This window comes from Fistularia commersonii, chromosome 3 (genome assembly GCF_037954325.1).
Source record: "Fistularia commersonii isolate RoL2024-O1a breed Wild chromosome 3, RoL_Fcom_v1.0, whole genome shotgun sequence".
NCBI lineage: Eukaryota > Metazoa > Chordata > Actinopteri > Syngnathiformes > Fistulariidae > Fistularia > Fistularia commersonii.
The window spans coordinates 21,911,460-21,931,350 of record NC_141286.1 but is presented as its reverse complement, the minus strand read 5'-3'; the positions used below and the strand labels follow the sequence as shown (position 1 = coordinate 21,931,350).

Below are 19,891 nucleotides of genomic sequence, written 5' to 3'. Positions count from 1 at the left end.
CCACATGCCTTCCATTAGCCAATTTCATTTCAGTGTGTTCCACATGTAACGTGTTTTTTTTTTTTTTTTTCTTTCTTTTTTTAAACTGACAAAAAAAAAAGACAGATTATGGAACCGTGCCGCGCTCCGAGTGGAAGCGCAGTCTACGTTCCCAAAGATGGTACATGTGAAAATCATTCAGTCGCTCAAACAGCTGGTCGTCGGAGGAAAACTTTGCATTCCTGCCTGCCTGTCAATGTGGTCCTCCTCTTCTCCCCGGCCGCAGTCCCCTCCTACTTCCCCGAGATATAGGCAGTGCTTTAACTAAAAGTTGGAGTCAATCAGAGTGGGATCTTTAACTCTGCTCTCCACCGGGTCTCCGAAACCTCAGCCCACCACATCCACGCACATGCATGCTTGCACCGGCAAACATATGGAGTACTACTGCTTCCTCCTGCTCTGGATCTGTGGCCAGCAGTTAGGTGAGTGGGAGATGATGTGTGGGCGGCTTCCAAAGTGTATCAGCTCGTGCGTGTTTGCATCCCCCGGCTTGTTTTTGCTCGCGTTTTCACCGGATCCTCCGCTTTCTGCTCTAAATGCTAGTTTGTGACTCCAACAACAACTGGAAACTTTGAGACGTCTGCATGAGCGGGAGCTTGACCGAAATAGCTGCGCCGCTTTTCTTCACAAAAAATACCTTCAACGAACTCCGCGTCGTTGATGAGGGGGAAAAAAAAATATGGAAATCTGTTTGCGGCGTCTGCAAATAATGAATGAACGCCTCTGAATAGAATCACAGCCTGACATCTTGACCTCCCCCGCTACCACGGCGAGAAAGCGGAGAAGTGGCGTCCCCCCCCCCCCCCCCCCCCTCCCGAATGCGTTTCTGCCTCGGGTCCACGGACGTGCTCCGCGTCTCATTGGTAACAGACGCAGCCGCTGAAAAGAAAGTTGATGTTATCTTTGCGCGGCGGAGTTTCCAGTGAGCGGAGAGGTTTGGGGTCGCAGCCAGAACTGTGGTCAATTACCAGTGAAATCACTATAGCAGTGAGACAGAGAGAGAGAGAGAGAGACCAGTGTGAATATCAGGCGTCTGAAAAAAAATACTTCTTCGATATGGATCGCATAAATGAGTTTACAAGCCCAAACTAATAAAACTCGCTGCCCCTGTTAAATATACGTGAAAAACAGAAGTGCTCCACCACCGTGCCGCAGATGACATCTCAACTTTGACATACGTTTACCACTGTGTACTCATATGGTTTACATCCACTGTGTTTCCCCTCCCTTCGTAAAATATTGTATATGATTCCTCCTTGGCTGTGCGTCAATATAGTATTTTATCGGCTCTTTTTTTTTTTTTACTTTTTTTTTTTTTGTGACAAAGAAGCATTATATACCCAGCGATTCCCCGAGTGCTAGTAGGGGAATCATTAAATCCTCCCCCCAGAGGCTTTAGCTAAAACTACACGTGGGGGATTGAGATATTTTCTTGCGTTTTTATGAGCGCGGGTTTTAATGATTTACATATGTTACAGTGACATGGGGACGAATTCAGGTAAATTTTAACAAACAGCGATTAGCCGGGTCAGATTTTGCCATGCTGCGTGCCGCCTATAGGGGGCACATAGGGAGAGCGATGCTATCCGCGTTAGCCATCACGGCGCTAAATGTGAATTCAGGTGAAAACAACAAAAAAAAAAAAAAAAAAGCAACAGCACACGTCTTTATCGCTTTTTTTTCTGAGACTCTTATTTGTTTGTTCTTGCAGCCCGCCATTTATCCTCCCGTTAGCAGGGATGTAGCAATACACCTGCTTGTGAAAATTGTTTTTTTTTTTTTTCTTTTTTAAATACATTTATTGATCACTCAGTCCATGTCTGCATTTTAATTTTTTTTTTTGCCCGTGTCACCCAAACACCAGGGTTTAAGTTGTTTTCGCTTTCACGAAATTGGTGGTTCAAACTAAAGAGCGGAAATGTTTTTTCTCAATATTTACTTTAACACAGGGAATTCGCTGGAACCAAGTATTCTAATTACGCCACGTCTAGAGAGAGAGAGCTTGTAGCTGGAGTCTGTAGACGAAGACGTGATAACGGGTCTTTTATAAGATGTTTATCACGCATGTGTAGGGAAGAGGCTGCGATTCAGTCCCATTTTTGGATTCCTGGGATTTTTGCTAATGACCCCATTAGATAACAGAATAACCATGTCGGCGGGAACATCTGCATCAGCTCACAGTGGAAGTAGATATTTTTCCTATTTTCTACTATCGCTATTTTTTTGTCACCGTTCCCATTTCATCAACTATGTTTTCTTTAGAAAATTTAAACAACATCCAACTTGCTTGGCTTAAGCTAAGCTAACTGGCTGCTAGGATTGCGGCACATAATTTCTTATATATGAGGGTTACTTGGTGAAATAAGTTCATTTCTCCAATCACAATAAGCAGTTTATTGAGTTTGAAAATTCCATCTTGGACCCGGATTAAATTTCTCTGCCAAAAAGTCTGGGAAGTTGTTGTTTCAAATCACCCTTTTTGGCAATTCATCTCCCAACAAGGAATTAATAAAAGTCTGGCAGCAAGATCTGCGGAGCAGACGTCCAATTGCTTTTTGTCACATAGTAGCAGCATTTGTAGTGACACACACTTGTTAACTTACACGCTGATCGATGGACCAATGAACGGTTGATCGATCTCTGCGTTCGTCGAATCCGCAATTTTACAAAGCTGTCGAGCGACAGAAGCCAAAGACGCCGAATGAGCGGAATCGGCTGCTTTGCAGCTGGACTCACTATATTTTTTTGGAAAAACAAAGCAAAAACAGCAAAACCCCCACCATCTCCATGATATACATGCTGTTTTTTTTTTTTTTTTTTAAGCAATATTTAGCTGTATTCGTACCATCTGACCCCATCAGTCATTTAGCATCTGTCGGATAGCATTGTGCCTGTTGTTGAAACTTCCGTCCCTTGGTCTCCAGCATCCCTGAAGAACGGTAAGCGGACTACCAAAATCGGGGATGGCTGTGTGTGTGTGTGTGTGTGTGTGGGGGTTTGCTCGAAGCCGTGTTGCCGTTGTCATCTCCCACCAGGCTAGACCTCACTGGACAAGTGGTCCGTGTGGTTTGGTTGTCTGCGGTGAGTAGGATGGTTAGCCAGTTTGCTAATGGGAAGCTGCTAGCCTCGCCGGGACGTCTCTTGTGTTTCCCATGCTTCACCCCCCCACCCACGCGTCATCTCCGCTCCCATCGGGAGGCAGCGATGAAGGCCGCTGTTGCGGTCAACCGGCCAACAAAAATTTTTTACAGTCCGTGTGGGACTTCTATGCGTCTATGGCTGAGAGCGATTTGTGTGTCGGTACTTCGCAAATCTCACGTTTTAGTGCCGTGTTTTCAATGAATTTATAGTCACCGTCCAGATAACACGTTAACGGCCGTTCCTCGCGGAGACCTTGTTTGAAAACCTTGAGCATTTTGATGGTTTAAAGGGTTAACAGCTTGTTAAGCATTACCCAATTAACTTTTGTGTATTAGGAACATCTGGTTCTAGGTTCTCCGTTCTTTCACAGTATTTTCACTGGCATGGGGCGATGGAGTTTCAAGGTGCCAAAAGGGTTTTGAAAGAATACGCCGTTTGTCCACCGTTGGGAATCTTTACAGAGAAAACCCTTTAAATAGAAGGATCAATGGAAAAACAGCGCACCCTGTTGCTTTTCCAGATTTATTTTACACGGAGAGTCTCCACACATCGTCGGGAGTTCGGGGCTACCGGCTCCAGATGTAGTCCCGCGCATACATCGCCGCACGGCGTACGACAACCGAAATAAACACGCGGCCGTCCATTTGATTTACCGTGAACCGTTTTACGGCGCAGTCTATCGTGAAGTATCCGCGGTCCAGAAAGTCGGCGGATCGCGCGACGTAAAACGGCTGCTCGATGTCAGTGAGGCTGCGGTGGAGCTCCTGCAGCTTGGTGCCGGGCCAAAGGCAGCAGTGGACTAATGCGGGTCGCACCAGCAGCCACCGGCTTGAGGTTTGTTTATCTGGGCAAAGAGGCCGGTATACAGGAAACCCAGCAAGACCCTGACCTTGCATTAGAAGCTGCTGATATTACTAGGAATATAAAATTGCTCTGCCATTTTAGTAGCAGCAAGATGGAAACTGGATCACCTCCATTCTCATGCTTTTTCCCTGACACTTTTTTCCTGTCCCCCCCCCCCCCCCCCCCCCGGTCTTCACTTTCACCGGTTTCTCCGACTGTTTCGACACTAGAATTCAGCGCAGACCGGAGTCCGTTAGCGAAAGCGCCGCAGTCGACCAGTGAGGAAACAAGTCCATCAAAGAGATTTGACGTTACAAACCACTGACCTACATTTGAAACATGATTCACGCTGTGCCGAACATTTTTCGCTCACATTTCTGTGCCAAATCTAATTTTGGGGGTCAATGCTTCAATGTTGCTAGATCAACAAAAAAAAAAAACAACAACTTAGCAAGGCTGTTTGGGGTCTACATCAAAAAGCAGCTGAACATGTAAACCGTTTATGATGCAGGAAATGAGCAGTGTTTCAATATTTACGTGAGAAGCCTGCGTGACAGTGATCCCCCCCTTATATCCTGATACTGAAACAGACCAAATGGTGCGTGTTTGCGGTAATGAAGTGTAATGTACTTCGTATGTGGCTGATAAACACAAAGTACATATTATCTCTGGATGCCAAGGATTGATCAGGGTTTTTTGACCGCGTGCAGCCCCAGAAACCGAGGAACCCTGGAAGTAAATATTTGGTCTTGTGTTTAGAACACTTAGCGTTAGATTAGTCTCCTTCAATGGGCAACATCTTGGGAATGCAGATAACTTCAAATTCTATTCTTTTTTTTTTTTTTTCTCCTTTAAGTAATACAGCTGTTCAGAAAATAAACTTTCTCCGTTGGAATGCAAACGTCTCCACACCCAAACAAATCTTGGTGTAGTGAAAACCGAGTCAAGTTTAGGGAATATTTCTACATCCACCGTAGCTTACACCCGCAACGGAGCGTCGTCTTTCTGTAATTGATGATAATTTACCCGATTTATATGCAGATACCGGTGCTAATCATTTTTTCGAGTTGAGGCAACATGTTTATCCCCTGGTGTAAAGTGGTAATCCTCATAAACCCTCCCCCTCCTCCAACAGCAGCACTGAACAGCACTTGACCAGACCATGTCAGATTTAAGAGCTCACTTTTCTTGTTTACGAAAGGAAGCTCGGCTTAGGCGAGGATCATCTTCATCACCGAGGTTCATGGCGAGAAAGTACGGGGTTGCCGCGGCGGTAGCTTTACGTGACGAAATACTTTTATTGTCTCATTCAGTTATACATGCAGCAAAACATCACATTTGAACCCATCATGAGCGGGAGGAAGCTCATGAGCGGCGCCAGGGGAGCAGTTTGGGGGGTTCGGTGTCTCGCTCAGCGGCACTTCGACTGGCGAGGAGGAGCCGGGGATCGAACCGGAAATGTTCGGTTCCTTGGACGGATCCGAAGGTCCGGTGACGCCTGTAATGTTTCTCGGTTTGAGAAATGTACCGTGTGTACAAGAACGATCCGTGGGACGGCTTTAATTGCAGAGCATATTCCAGAGGGAGAATAAGAAGAAGAAGCCCCAATATCGGTTGGAGGATACCGCTTATATAGTATACGTATCATTAACATTAAAGGCTCAACATTAAAGGATCGACACTCAGGCATCAACCTTATGACATCAACATTAAGGCAACAATATATTCCTACGGAATATTACATCCCCCTTCTTTTAAAGGAAGTACTAAGTCTCTGTGGTAAAGCTTACGGCGGAACAAAATAGAGTATAGTAAAAGTGGCCTGTATGCAACATTAAACAATTATCCAAATAGACTGAAAATATAGGGTAAACATAGACAAAGGCTAGAGGTCTAAAATGACTCTAGGTTTGACTTCACGGCCAGAACGAGTATGGTAGCTAGTAGTTGGTGGTGACTTGGAGTTACAGTCAGTCCCTTCAGGTATATGCTGAACATTAAAGGATCAACACTAAGGCATCAACCTTATGACATCAACATTGAGGCAACACGTGACTCCCTGTTGTTAAAGTCGGATGTTCAAATGAATGCTAACTGCCTTTGCGCCGGTCACAGGGTGAAGCTGTCAATCTGGTATCAGACAATTTAGAGAAAATGTATTATTTCAAGGATTTAGTCAGTTTGATCGACAGTGCTTACAAGGTAGACGCCAATATGGGTATGTGCTAAATGCGGGTTGTGTGACCGTGCCAACCGTTTGATATCGAATACCAGCAATGGCGGATGGAGATTATTAAACAATTAAACCCGGTTTCGGTTACATCTCCGGTATCGGTTGGGCGGTATAAAGAGCCAAATCACCTACGTGGAGGGGCTGGAATGAGTTTCTTAGTTGTGATTGTTATGAAGCCGACGCGCTTCGCTGCCATCAGTCAGTGAGAGAGCTACTCTTTAGGCAGTAGCTTAAAAATTGGAGTAATCAGTCTAAGGAACTGATTACGCTTAGAGCCTCTTCTTTTCCCCTGGGCTGCTCCCCTCAGGGTGAATCATCTTCCTCTGTCTAACCCCATTTTCTGCATCCACTTCTCTCACGCCGACTAACTTCATGTCCTCTTTCGGCCCGTCTGTAAATCTGCTCTTTGGCTGCTCCAACCTCAGCAACCTTCCACCCAAATGTTCACTGTACCTCCTCTGTAAGTGACCGTGTAGAGCAGAGATGGGCAAACGTTTTAGCTCAGGGGCCGCATTGACTTATAGAATTTGAGAGACGGGCCGGGTCAGCACAAGATACGATACATGTAAAAAAAAATGCATTTGTTAACAGTACATATCAGACTTGTCTGACCTTTGCTTTGAAAATAAAACCAGCTTGTATTTGAAGGCTCTGACGTTCGCTCGCATTTCATGCACAAACCAGTTTTTCCCTTGTAGCTTCACATCATTCATCTGTATCAGTATGTCCACAGTAAAGGCTAAAACACAAAGCCTATCTGTGTCATTCAGCTCAAGAAAACTCTCAAGTAGCTTCATAAATGAAATAATCGCCTGTTTGAGCTCCCACATTCATTGATCCAATCATTCGATCATTCACATCGAATATGAATTCTGTACCAATCTTTGGCGGGCCGGATTAGATAGAGCGACGGGCCGGATGTGGCCCGCGGGCCGTAGTTTGCCCACCCCTGGTATAGAGTGTCAAAAAATTATACTGTGATTTAAAGTTTAACTGTTATGAGAATCAAAGCGGTGGCGTGACTCATGATTGCCGTTAGCTTGTACGTTTTTTTTTTCTGCTTTGACTGGATTTGAGTTTTACTCCTTGTCCCTTCCTACGCCTTGTTTACATTCAGCAGAATCTCCCCTGGCAGGGAAAAAAAGGACTCACTTGACCTAACGTGACCCCGGAGCCTCACAGATGGGGATGTAAAAAGCCACGACGGGCGGGTGGGGGGGGGGGATGTGTAGCGTGAGGCTCCGTGATTGAATAAGCCCCGTTTTTCTTTCTTTTTTTTTTTTTTTTTTTTTGGACCAAAACCTGCAGAGACGGGAAAAAAATAGGGAAAGTCTGCGGAAAGCTGAGAGCTTAAACCTCAACCGTCTGACTGATATTGTGAGAAAGGTTACTGTTTGTAAGCAGCGACCTCCGAAATAGCATCACGTGTTTCGCCAAAGTATAAACCCGCGCTTTACTTTCCCTAATTTGTACTTTCTCATGCCGTCTTATTTGGCATTTGGAGGGTTTTACAGAGGTATGAGTCGAAGCGGCGTTTGATCCGAACCTCGAGTGAAACGGCGGCGATCGGGAGTTATGAAAAGCCCGGAGATGGATAAGCAGAGAGAAAGAGAGAGAGAGAGATGGATGGAGAGGAAGTCTGAGTGGTGGGCAATTATGTTTTTTTTTCCCCTTCTCCACTGCCAAAAGGAAATCTCATCACCACCGTGTCTTCGCACAACTCGCCGCCCCTCCGATGGAAATTTAAATGGCGAGCGCCGCACTCGACATTTGAAAGCCATATTGGGCGACTTGGTGATGTGCGAAAATACCCTCGGCGCTCGGTATTTTAATTAACAACAGCCACTCGCGGACCCCTTTTTTTTTTTTTTTTTTTCTGCCATTTTCCTCCCGGCGGGTTTGGATGTCAGAGGATATGACGGGCGGTTAAGAGCGCCGCTGACAAAAAAAAACAAAACGAAAAAAATTAAAAAATAAATCACGTCTGGTGACATCTTTTCCAGCCCCTTACACGAGTCGGGTCGCTTTTCGTCGTAAATCAAACGAACGAAGCTTTTACCGACAAGTCCCTTTCAGCCCGTTTTTTTTTGGGGGGGGGGGGGAATGTCAACTTTCCTCAACCGGAGTGACATTTTCGAGCTCCTTTTTGACGAGCGAGTGTTGATTACCGGGACTTAAGATCTTTGCTTTGAGATTCGGATCTCGCTAATCATGCCACTTAGGTGTTAGAATGTAGAAAGTATTGGTTACGCTGATTGTCCCGTCAAAACTAATCTCCACTTTTAGATTTGACTGATTTAACGTCGGACGCAGCTGAGCTTTTCGGCATTTCTGATTAATAAATGGTATCGCATTCGATTTTTCTCGGGGGGGGTTCCGCAGCTGTTCGGCTTCGGACGAGCCACGCAAAAAAAAACGCCGAGCGGGTTTACTGACTTTTTCTTCTCTCGTTATTTTCAGGTTTCCATGAGTGTTTCAATATCGACACCAAAAAGCACAGGATCATCAAAGGTCCGAAACAAGCCCAGTTCGGATACACCGTCCAGCAGCATGTGGCGGCGGGGGGAGAGAAATGGTAAGCGGCGATCCGATTTCGCCGTTTTTTTTTCCCCGCCGCGAAATGATCCGTGCTTAAATGTGCAACGATTACATTTCGAAACAGGTTTGCTAATTACGCCGGTAATCAGCGGGATCGTTCGGAAACCGAGCTATTGCCAATTTTCCCTTCCAGGCCGATCAATCCGAAATCTCAATTCCACTTAAGACCAAAGTGGTGAATCACTGCGATTGTTCACCGGGGGAGTCAAAGTATGGATGGTTATTTTGGATGGATGTCACGCTAATGTTGTAAAATGGCGCGTCGTCGAGCCGCGTCGTCCGCGCGCTCGCCGACTCTGTGCCGAGACGGTAAAATATAGATGTTTTCCGTCCAGGAAAGAAAGTGATCTATTGTCCTCCTGCTCTGTTGTGCAGTTTCCTTCTATTAATTGGGCCCCGCAAAACAAACTGGAGCCTCCGACTTGGACGTCTCACATCCATCATATTACCTCACAACTTAAAGCGACTCTCGAGCCAGACTATTATTAGGCCAACTGGCACCGTGCGGTGGCCGGAATTAGTTCCTGGCGTTGCCGAAAACGTTTTTTGCCAAGCTGCGTTGGTGCAAAGCCAAGTTCCAGCTGTGGCTCCGTGTGTGTGTGTGTGTGTGTGTGTGTGTGTGTGTGTGTGTAGTTCTGTCTCCTATCTTTAATTACGCATGTATTTTTTCATCTTCTGCACCGCTGGCTTCCAGACGGACTTCACCAGAAGGATTCAATGGTAGTTTTTTTTTTTTTTGTTTCATCAAAAGTGTAATCCAGTTTGAGTTTTGCTATAGTTGCTATGGTAACCCACATCGATGCTCCCATGTTAATTCCAATTTATAGTCACTCAATTCTTGGTACGGCCAACCAAAATATCGGGATTAAGACATGACATCACATGAGCTGCGCGGGTGTTTATCCGAGGGGTGAAAATGCGGGGATAATACTTTTTTTGTACATCAGTCATTTCAGGTTATTTATGTAGGAAACACGATGACTGCAATTCTTCAGTAATTTGTAATGTCTTTCCACTTTAGCTTCTGACCGTGGAGATTAAGTCCAGATAAGATAAGAACAGACAGGACGAGACAAGATTAGATAAGATGGACTCCAGTCGCCCCAGACGGGAACGTTCGGGGCTCATCAGCGAACCCTTTGTCAAAGCCGCCGGCCGGTATTAGCCGCTGCTTCCCGTTCGGTGGAAACGCCGGGAACCGTTTCCTCTCTCGTCTGCGGAAAATGATCGACTTTTAATTTTCTGCGACTCTCCTCAGAGTCAGCCAGCTCACAATTAGTGAACTCGGAGGCTCTCGAGCGGCTGGTGATTTATGCTAATGCTATGCTGTGACTAAAGGCGCAAAAACCAACCAAGCTCAGCTGTGGTTTCGGGCCTGTATGTTCCTCACAATAAACTTGGCAGCTCCCCCTTGGGCATTTATCTGATTTTTTTGCGGCTCGCGCCACGGAAAACCGTGACAAAGTTGCCGAGGGATCTTCTACCCGACTGACGTCGTCTTCTGAAATTATTTCGGAAACAAAAATATATATAAGTGGTGCTTAGAACGAAAAGCTAACAGACAAAAAAAAAAAAAAAGTAGCTTCAGAGCCAGGGGGGCATGCTTGGTATTTACCAAACTTCATTAACTCCAGAAAGTCCATATATTTGACTATTTTTTTTCTCCAGTCAACCTTGACTGGAGAACATAGAATGTAAACAAACAGCTTTATCAAGTTTCGTCGGACGTCCTTTGCAGGCAGTTATGTAATGATTAAAAGATTATACAGAGACAAATGCATTCCGGTTTGACCAATTTACATCCAAACCAAGACTTTTAAACATCTGCTGAATTCAGATTCCACAACGCTGGCATCTGCGGGTTGGAGGCTGATCGGCTGATTGTTTCTTTCTGTTTTGACAAGTTTCTGCAGTCGGTCATTCCGTAATTGCCAACAGGCCGCGAGCATGTGGGACGCGTATGATTGAACACACCGGCAACCGTATTGGTGTTCCAGCCCAGAACGCATTGCGAGCTTCGAACCCCGCGTTCTCCGGACGGGTGGAAAAAAAAAAAAGCACCTAAGGAGAAATGTAGGATTGCATGCGGATAATTCAAAATGAATGATATACAAGTTTTTCATGATTTTCATAATTCGCAGCCCGAGGAGCGACCGCAGGTGGTTCGTGTCCCCGTTCTCACCTCCCTCCGTGGCTTGATTGCCACGCGAGCGGTCGGCCGGCTAACTCGGTCGATGATTTTCATAATTAACCAGATTTCCCGCTTGATTTTGAAGTCAAACTCCCTCGACCCGCTCGACAAAAAAAAAAAAAAAAACTGGCTTAAAAAGGAGTTGTTTTGAGCGAAGGGCCAAGTGGATGCGAGCAGTCGGTTCGGCTCATCCGGGCCTCCACCTGAGCCCGACCGTGGTTGCCATAACGCAGGGGTGCACACACTTTTTCAGCATGCGAGCTACTTCTAAAATGACCAAGTCGAAATGATCTACCTACAATAAAAAGGCAAAACATATATTTATTCATAAATATATTGAGATTTCTTCATCCGTCCATCTTCTGCCGCTTACGCTGCGCTCAGGGTGGCGAGGGATGCTGGTCGCCAGTCAATCGCAGGGCCACATGTATCGACAGATATCATTCATTCGCTCGTTCGGGGCCGTTTTCCCAATTTTTCCAATTAACCTGCAGGTTTTTGGACTTTGGGATGAAACCGGAGAACTCAGACAGTAGCTACTGATAGCTAGCCTCAAGCGCACTTCTAAATAATCGTCATAGTTTTTATGCACAGGCTGAAAATGACACTCCACATTTCCCTTATTCGGTAGGCTACCACGGTAGACTGGCAGATATGGCAAACGTATTTTGAAAATGACAATAAAATGAAAATATATCCTCCTCCCACTCCCTATGGAAATAGTAAGTGTTGGGCTTCTTACTTGATCCAGCTCCTCCACTTCTTTTAATACCCTTTTTTCAGAAATAAATTGGAGGTTAACAAGGTAATTGCTTGAGTTTTGCAGCACTTTGCACCGTTGTGCATACATGTCTGATGACCCATGTGTCAGAAAGATTTTTTTTTTTTCCCAAGATTCAAGGTGTTTATAGTTATATGAGCAGTGTAAACGTTTGCAGTCTACAGCGCGTTTGTAATGACAAGAAAATGCCCCCCTGGCTGCCGTTGAAGGTCAATTACATGACAAAGGACGGATGATAGGCTGACTCCCATTTTTTAAATAGCATGCAATTTAAACTCTACTCATGCTGCCTTTACGATCGACCGGTAGATCGCGATTGACATATTGGGCTTCCTGTCATAAGGCAACAATGGCTCAAAAATAAAGATAAAAGTTCAATTGTTTTCAAAATTCTCTGTGCAGAAAGTGCAGCCTCGTCCTCCTCCACAGTAAATCTTACAATCAGACAGACACTTTACACCGGAGGGTTATCGAACACACAGTCGTTGGCTCAAACACCGCACAATGAACTCGAAACTACAAGCACTCTAGTTTTCCGTTCTCGTTGGTTATTAATAGGCCTCTCTAAAAATCTTATTCCACGGAAAATACGAAAGCTATTGTCAGGAAAAGCACAGTATGAGGTCTCGATATTCAGGAAAGCGAAGACAAATATTATTTTATTAATTAGTCAAGGCATTGTTGAATATAATTTGTAGTGTTTTGTGAGTTGAGTGTGTCCAGCCTAAATATACCAGCTGTGACTCACGCCGCTTTCTTTTCCCACACATGCAGCTTTTGGATCTGCCTCGTCCGTCCGTCTGTAGACCATTTAGTCACCCTGCGATATTTTTATATTCGACCACACAGCTGGAAGCGCAGACTCACCCTGCGTGAGCGCACGTTTCCGAGATCCGTCCGGCCTTAATCTGGAACGAGCAGAAGCGGACAAAAACAAAGAAACAAGAACATCTGATGTAGCCGGATTATATATATCGTCAGTAGCTTCGGCTCAGCTTGTTTGCGCCACAACAAATAAGTTGCAAAAAGTGGTCGCGCAGTAACTTTTTGTACTTGTTGGATTTCTAGTAAACTATTTTCAATATGCCTAACTTAGAAATGAGATATTTCATTATATACCATCATTTTCGGATGATTGAGCGCACCTGAATATAAGCCGCAGGTGTCCATGTTGTAACATGATACATGATATTTACGTTATATCATGATATTTACGCAACTTAATCAATTTAATTTAACATGCAGATAACGTCCACAAATATGCTTTTTTTTCCCCCCCCGAACAGTGCCTGATGAAAACGATCAATAATAAATAAGACAAGAAAAAGTCCATCCATCCATTTTCTATCCCCGCTTTGTCCTACTCCAGTCGGTTGCTATCTTGCGCACTAAAACCATTAAAGTTTTCTTCTTCCGTGTCGGAATTTCACGGTAATTTCATCGGTCCCATGTGACCAGGCTAAATGTTTTGTCGGCGTGAAGCTTGTTAGCCACAAAAAAAAACCAACATAAATTAGCCGCATCGTTGTTGAAGCCGCAGTGCTCAAAGCATGTGGGGGTAAAAAAAAAAGTTGCGGTTTATAGTGCAGAAATTAGCATTGGGCTACATTCGGATTATCTGGACTCGAAGAGGTGTTTATCCGGATTCCAATCCAAAATGCGTTTGAGAAGCAGTTAAAAGTATTCATCCTGCAACAGAATGGCTAAGCTAACGTTCAGTTTGATGCTGCCTATAAATTCCACTCCGAGTGACCCTCTCGGGTTCTGGATTGTGCCCCTTCATCGTGGACGTGGATGGATTGCGCTCAACGTTTACCTGCCCAACCGGAATCCCTTAGCGACTTAGATCTGTCAATCAAATCCGCCCTCGTGCGACGTTTCACACGTGCGGAGGAATTCCATTAAAAGACTCGCGCAGACCTTAAGACTGACGTCTGCACTCGGCGCAGATGTTTAAACACTTTGCTTCACAACACTTCACCTCTGCTTTAAAAGAAGACCCAAGAAACCGTCAAGCGCGTCTGCAAATACACTTTTTCATTCACTTACAAATTGATTTAATCTGTCTTTTTTATTTTTTTCTCCCCCGAATACAATTCGACTCATGACTTCTCAGGAACTACTTGAAGTGTTTGTGTATTTTTCTATGACTAAGGTAGCATGTTAAGGGTTTTTGCGGAGCTATCTTTTTCTTCAAAGTAAATTAAATCTGTTTGAATTTGTTTCAGTCGGCAACATCCGCTCCTTGCGGCCCCGGGTATTTCTGCCGATGCTGGATTCTTATGGATTTGAACAGTAATAGATAGTAACACCGCTGTTTACGCTGTCTGTTTAGCGTTTCGGGAGATTTACTCGTACCCCTGTTTTCAAATACGGCTTCGTCGTGCAGATGAATCGTTTCATCTCTTAATCCCCTCGGCAGAGCGTTCAAAAAAAAAAAAAAAAAGTCAGATCGCAACAGTCGCATCTTAGCGAAATTAAAAGTGGTACGCTCAGCGCTATGAATAACAAGAAACACAATTACGGCCTTTTTAACTTCTTACCCTCCACATTCCCCCCCTCGAGCGTCAGCGCAGCCGAGCTGTCAGGGGAGTTTAAACCGTTACCGTCGCCGCCGCTGCCCACCGCGCCAAACACCGCCGCTCTGTCAACTTTTCCACAGTCGTCTCCATCAGCTGTGTGTTTGAATAAGAACAGGGTCGCAGCTGGAGAGGGACCATGTCAGAAAACAGCCTTTTATGACCCGAGGCTGAAGTAAGACAGGCGTGCTTAAAAGTCCAAAACGCTTCCTTTGAAGACTGAATTCAGGAAACTAGCGGCGTCTGACGGGAGCCTGTTCGGACAAAGCGTTACCGGCATCTGTGAATGTTAGACAAACAAAACATACCTTTTAGACCGTTCAAAACCTGTTCATATTCAGTTCGCGGCGTAATACGTGAAGTCGTTTTTCATCATTCTCTGATAAAAACCAAAACAAATGATGTGTTGATGCGGCCTGTGAAACTAGGTGTCAGTTTTCTGTATTTGTTGGAAATTGGTTGGTTGTTTTGGAACCCAAAGTCCCTGGGTTGATTTCCAATTCCCACTGGAACCTCGATTCTTTCTGATCAACACCTTATTATCATGTTGGGGGAAGAAGAAAAAAATAACTAGAAACGTGGCTGTTTTGTATTTGTCTCTAATATTAAGAAAATTCATATTATTTCACCATTTCAAATTCAATTATCAGATTGACCTCGGGAAAGATTGGTCTCGTTTCCGTTGTTTTTTTTTTTTTACGGTTTAATGCCCGATTCTCAGTGGAACTTCGATTTTCGAGCGCATCGACTCCAGAATCATCCGATACACGAGCCGTCGCTCTGTGTTTTTCACCGTATGATACAAGCAGAGGTCCGAGTTACGAGCGAGAGGGAGTTTGCGAGCGTTTGACAGCGACGTAGCCGCCGGTGTTGTTGACGAGATACTGCGACCGAGAGCGTCGTTTGTGAGAAGACAGGAAAATTTGGGGAACGTCGACGGACGAGGCATCGGAGGATTCATTCGAAGACGGTCAGGGACGTTTTAAAAAGACGAGCGACATTCGCTAAATTAGGTTTAGTGATAAAGTGAAACAAAGGGAGCTGCATTTAGCAACACATCTTAGCGTTAAGTCTGGGGCGAGCGATTCAAGTTAAGCGATAGAACGCCAAATGAAAATATCCCCAAACCTCCTCCGTCGCTGCCGGCAGTCTGTGTCTGATCTTCAAGGTAAAAACACTTATTAAGATCAGTTTATTTCTTTGTATTCTCTTTTATTATGTTTTTATTCAGCAGTTGTTGTTCATAAAGACGCGTAACAAAAACAGGGGGCTGGAACAGATTAACAGCGTTTCCATTTATTTCAACTGGGAAATCTAATTTGATATTGAGTTACACGCTTGGTGAAAGCACAAATTAAATTTCTATGTCAATGTATTGCTATCGAGCACACTTGAATATAAGAATAAAAAATAAATGTGTACATATTTAGGCTGCAGTTGAGATATTTACACAAACATTTTTTTTCACCTTTAATTAAATGCATACCGATAACAACCACAAATACGTACTGGAAATGTTTTTTTTTTCCTAACATTTTTTAATTATTGATAAATTATTCTTTAATTACTGTGAAATTCTGAGGCTAAATGTTTTGGTGGCATGAAGCTTGTTAGCCCAACCAAAAAATCGATAAATTAGCCACGTCATTGCTAAAAAATAAATGTGTACATATTTAGGCTGCAGTTGTTTAAAAGGCACAGATGTCCATGTTGTAACCTGAGATATTTACACAAACATTTTTTTTCACCTTTAATTAAATGCATACTGGTAACAACCACAAATATGTACTGGAAATGTTTTTTTTCTGAACATTTATTAATCATTGATTAATTATCCTTCAGGGTCAGAATTGAACAGTAAAATCATTGGTCCAGTGACTGGACTAATGAAATAACTGTGAAATTCTGAGGTTAAATGTTTTGGCGGCGTGAAGCTTGTTAGCCCCACCAAAAAAAATTGATAAATTAGCCTCATCATAGCTAAAAAATAAATGTATACATGTTTAGGCTGCAGTTGTTTATAAGCCACAGGTGTCCATGTTGTAACATGAGATATTTACACAAACATTTTTTTTCACCTTTAATCATATGCATAAATACGTACTGGAAATGTTTTTCTTCTGAACATTAATTAATTATTCCTCAGTGTCAGAACTGAATGTTTTGGCGGCGTGAAGCTTGTTAGCCCCACCCAAAAAAAATCGATAAATTAGCCTCGTTATTGTTTAACCCGCTGTGTTCAAACTGTGCGGAAAAAGTAGAGGCTTATAGTCCGGAAATAACGGTATTTGAATAAAGATCGAAAATATCACATTGATGTATTGTTGCCCGAATGTTCGTTGCCATGGTAACGGACATTCGCAAAGGCGAGGGAAGTCCCGAGTTCACCTCTCTGCCTGTTGCGCTGGATATGACGTTGCCGTAAACGCCGTCATAGCCGGTTCTCTCGCCCCCCCACCCCCCCCCCTCGTCGAAGGGCTCGGATCGCGCAAACAGACAGGTCACGCAGTCCCGGCGCGCTCGAACCTTTGGGCCCTCACTTCCGCTATTTTATTTTTCCACGGCCTTACCAGATCTCCTCGGCGCAGAGCTGACCTCTCACGCACAAACACGGCGGCGAGCCGCGCATCGCTGCCGGGAGCTGGAGGAGTCCTCCATCCCTGACCCCAAACCCGCGGCCCCTCGTGTTTTTTCATTCGCAAAGCTGCTAATCGGACTTTTTCGAAACCTCCCGGCCTCGACGGGGAAACAAACCACACGCGGAGCGACCTTGTCGACGGCTCATAACAAGTAAACACAACGCTAGCGATACCTTTCCGTTCTTAGCTCTTCCACTCGCGCGCTTGTGGGATTTACGAATGTTTACGAAACGTATCCGATAGTCGCAGGTAACAGGAATGTGATGAGCGAGCGCATCGCCGGAGGAGCGCGCTCGTGTTTCGGAGGCGGGGATGTGGTCTCACGCCATGTACGTCGCCTCCTTCCAAATACGAAAAAGGACGACCGCATTAATGACAGCCTGCGCTTGGAGATGGAACTTCCTCCAAACCCCAAAATCCTGTATTCCTCGGTAACCATGGCAGTAAATATCCTGAGAATTCATTTCGGGTCGAGTTATTTTCTCCGGTGTTGGACGTCTAGACGCGAGCTGTATTTTTACCATGTGAATTATAGCTTTGTAATTTGGAATTAAATTCTAATTTTTTTTTTTTTTTTAATTGGAATCTGTTTTCACCGCACCACTTTTTCTGGCTACCGGACCGGGAAATGAAGCATTGGGGCGATTTGTATTTACAAGAAAAAACTAATGAAACACTGGTAAAAGTTAATAGATTTTATTAATTACAGCTTATTTGATGAAAGAAACAAGTTTGACTGCGTCAATGAAATCACTTGTGAAAATAATAATAGAAAAAAATGGCTGAAAAATCCAACCTGGATCATAGCATCTGAATATATCATGAATAATACAGAAAATAAATTTTGACATATAAAAATGTGAAATGATAAATTATAATTAATGTTAAGATAATAAAAATAGTACTTAATATTTACTTTATCGCAGGTTTATGACTTAAAACCTTCGTTTTTTTGGGGGGCCGCGAAAAGAGAGCCAGAATGGTAGCAGGTATCAGAAGAAAAGGAAAAGGAAGAATCGGATCTTGAACCAGAACACACACACTCAGACAAGTTGAGGACAAACATACACACACACACACACTGACCAAGTAGAATGTACACAAAACACCCCATCAAACGTATACATGAAAAGCGAAGCCGGCTCTCCATGGAAAATGTACTGTAAACATCAGCAGCAGCTGCTCCCCCGGACTTTCCCCTCATATACGCAAAAAAGTAACACATCGTAGATCTGAATGAATGAAATCTTCTTATTAAATACTTTGTTTCTTACATAGTTGAATGCGCTGACAACTAAATCAAACAAAAATGATCAATGGAAATCAAAGAGGTCCGGATTCGGAGTGGAACAAAGCTGATCAAACTTTGATGTAACTTCCTTTAAACACGGATTTAAAAATAAATAAGTGTTGCTTCGCAAGCGGACGATTTAAATTTCACACAAGTGTGATTGACTTGGAGTTACATTGTGTTTTTTAAGAGTTCCCTTTATTTTATTTTTTTTGAGCAGTATATTTCAAATTCACATCCTATTACTAATTCAGTTTACGCTTTGTCCTTGAACGTCCGTTAGACGTGATACTTTTTTATTTTTTTCCTCCGTCTCATTTGCGAAACCCCGACCCACTAATGAAACGACGCTCGGAGTCGGGAGGACAGTCGTTCATGTCGTCCCCGATGTTCCTTTCAAAGATCCCAGCTAGCCGACCTCCCGTTTTCCCTTTTTTTTAAAATTTTTTTTGGCAAAACTCAAGGCTGTCCATCTCATTTAAAACCATTCGCTCGTCTTAAAATCTTTTCTTTTTTAACTCCGCTTTGTGCCTTAAGAACAGTCAGGAGTCGAGAGTTCTGCAAAAGGAGACCCTCCCCCTCCTCCCTCCTTTTTTTTTTTTTTTTTTTTTGTCCTTCTGAAATCTCATAGAGCTGCAGATAATAATGATTTTATCCACATTCATGTATGATGAGACCTCGCCAGTGGAAGTTTTCTATTAAACCGACATCAGACACCTCTTACACAGCTGCGGTCTGAACTCAGCTGCTCCTCCGGAGAGAAAAAGAAAAAAAAAAAAAAAAAAAAACTCTGTCGGACTGCCGACATCTATTATCTCATTTCTTTCACTGGCTACTCAGGAGCTTGTGATCTTTGTTGCGGGGCTGAAATACACACTGGCTGCTGAACGCCGAGAGTCTTTTATCACCATTATATGGATACAATAATCTTCTGGCCGTCGCTGAGATACCAAAAAAAAAGTAACATTTTTTTTGGGACCCGGTTTGAGACCAAAGGGGAAAATACGGTCAATATCGGGAAAGAATATATACGCAGTTGCAGCAAGATGTTTATTGTGTTAAAAGTGGCTTTTGACTTCAATGAAATCGTGATAATGTACCATATGATGTCACGCCAATCTTTTTTTTTTTTTTCTGTCTTTATTTTCTTCTGATTTAACATCTACTGTATTGGAGAACCAGATGGGTCCCTGGACTGAACTGGACTGGAAAACTCAAGGAAGAAAAAAAAAATATTTATTTTTTTTTCTCCCTGTAATTGTTCGACTTGGACGCAGACGTCCACGCGGGAGGTCGGCCCCGGTCTGCTTTGGCAATAAAGCGGTGTCGGATGTCTTTCCTTTCGGTCGGCGTTGAGCTACGAGCGGCTCCCTTTTTGCCCACGACGCCCCCCTCCGTGATTTTTCACTTGGACCTTTCAGTTGTTTAAATTCCTTCTGTATTCTTGATATTTTTCCAAGATCGCATCTGGACCCTGCTTGGCAATATATAGCCTTTATTTATTTCTGATCAACACTTTATATCCGGGGTGGGCAAACTACGGCCCGCGGGCCACA

The 19,891-nt window shown here is 43.9% G+C and overlaps 1 protein-coding gene across 2 annotated transcripts in view; it reads left to right on the top strand.

Moving 5' to 3' along the window:
• The first annotated feature begins 331 nt into the window (after nucleotides 1-331).
• The window catches only part of itga11a (integrin, alpha 11a), a 54,511-nt gene continuing 34,951 nt past the window's right edge, over nucleotides 332-19,891 (top strand). For both annotated transcript variants that reach the window (XM_086139989.1, XM_086139979.1), the window contains exons 1-2: nucleotides 332-461; nucleotides 8,717-8,831. In XM_086139989.1, the coding sequence (XP_085996115.1) occupies nucleotides 389-461; nucleotides 8,717-8,831 (188 nt within the window). In that variant the 5' untranslated portion in view covers nucleotides 332-388. The remainder of the gene's footprint in view (nucleotides 462-8,716; nucleotides 8,832-19,891) is intronic.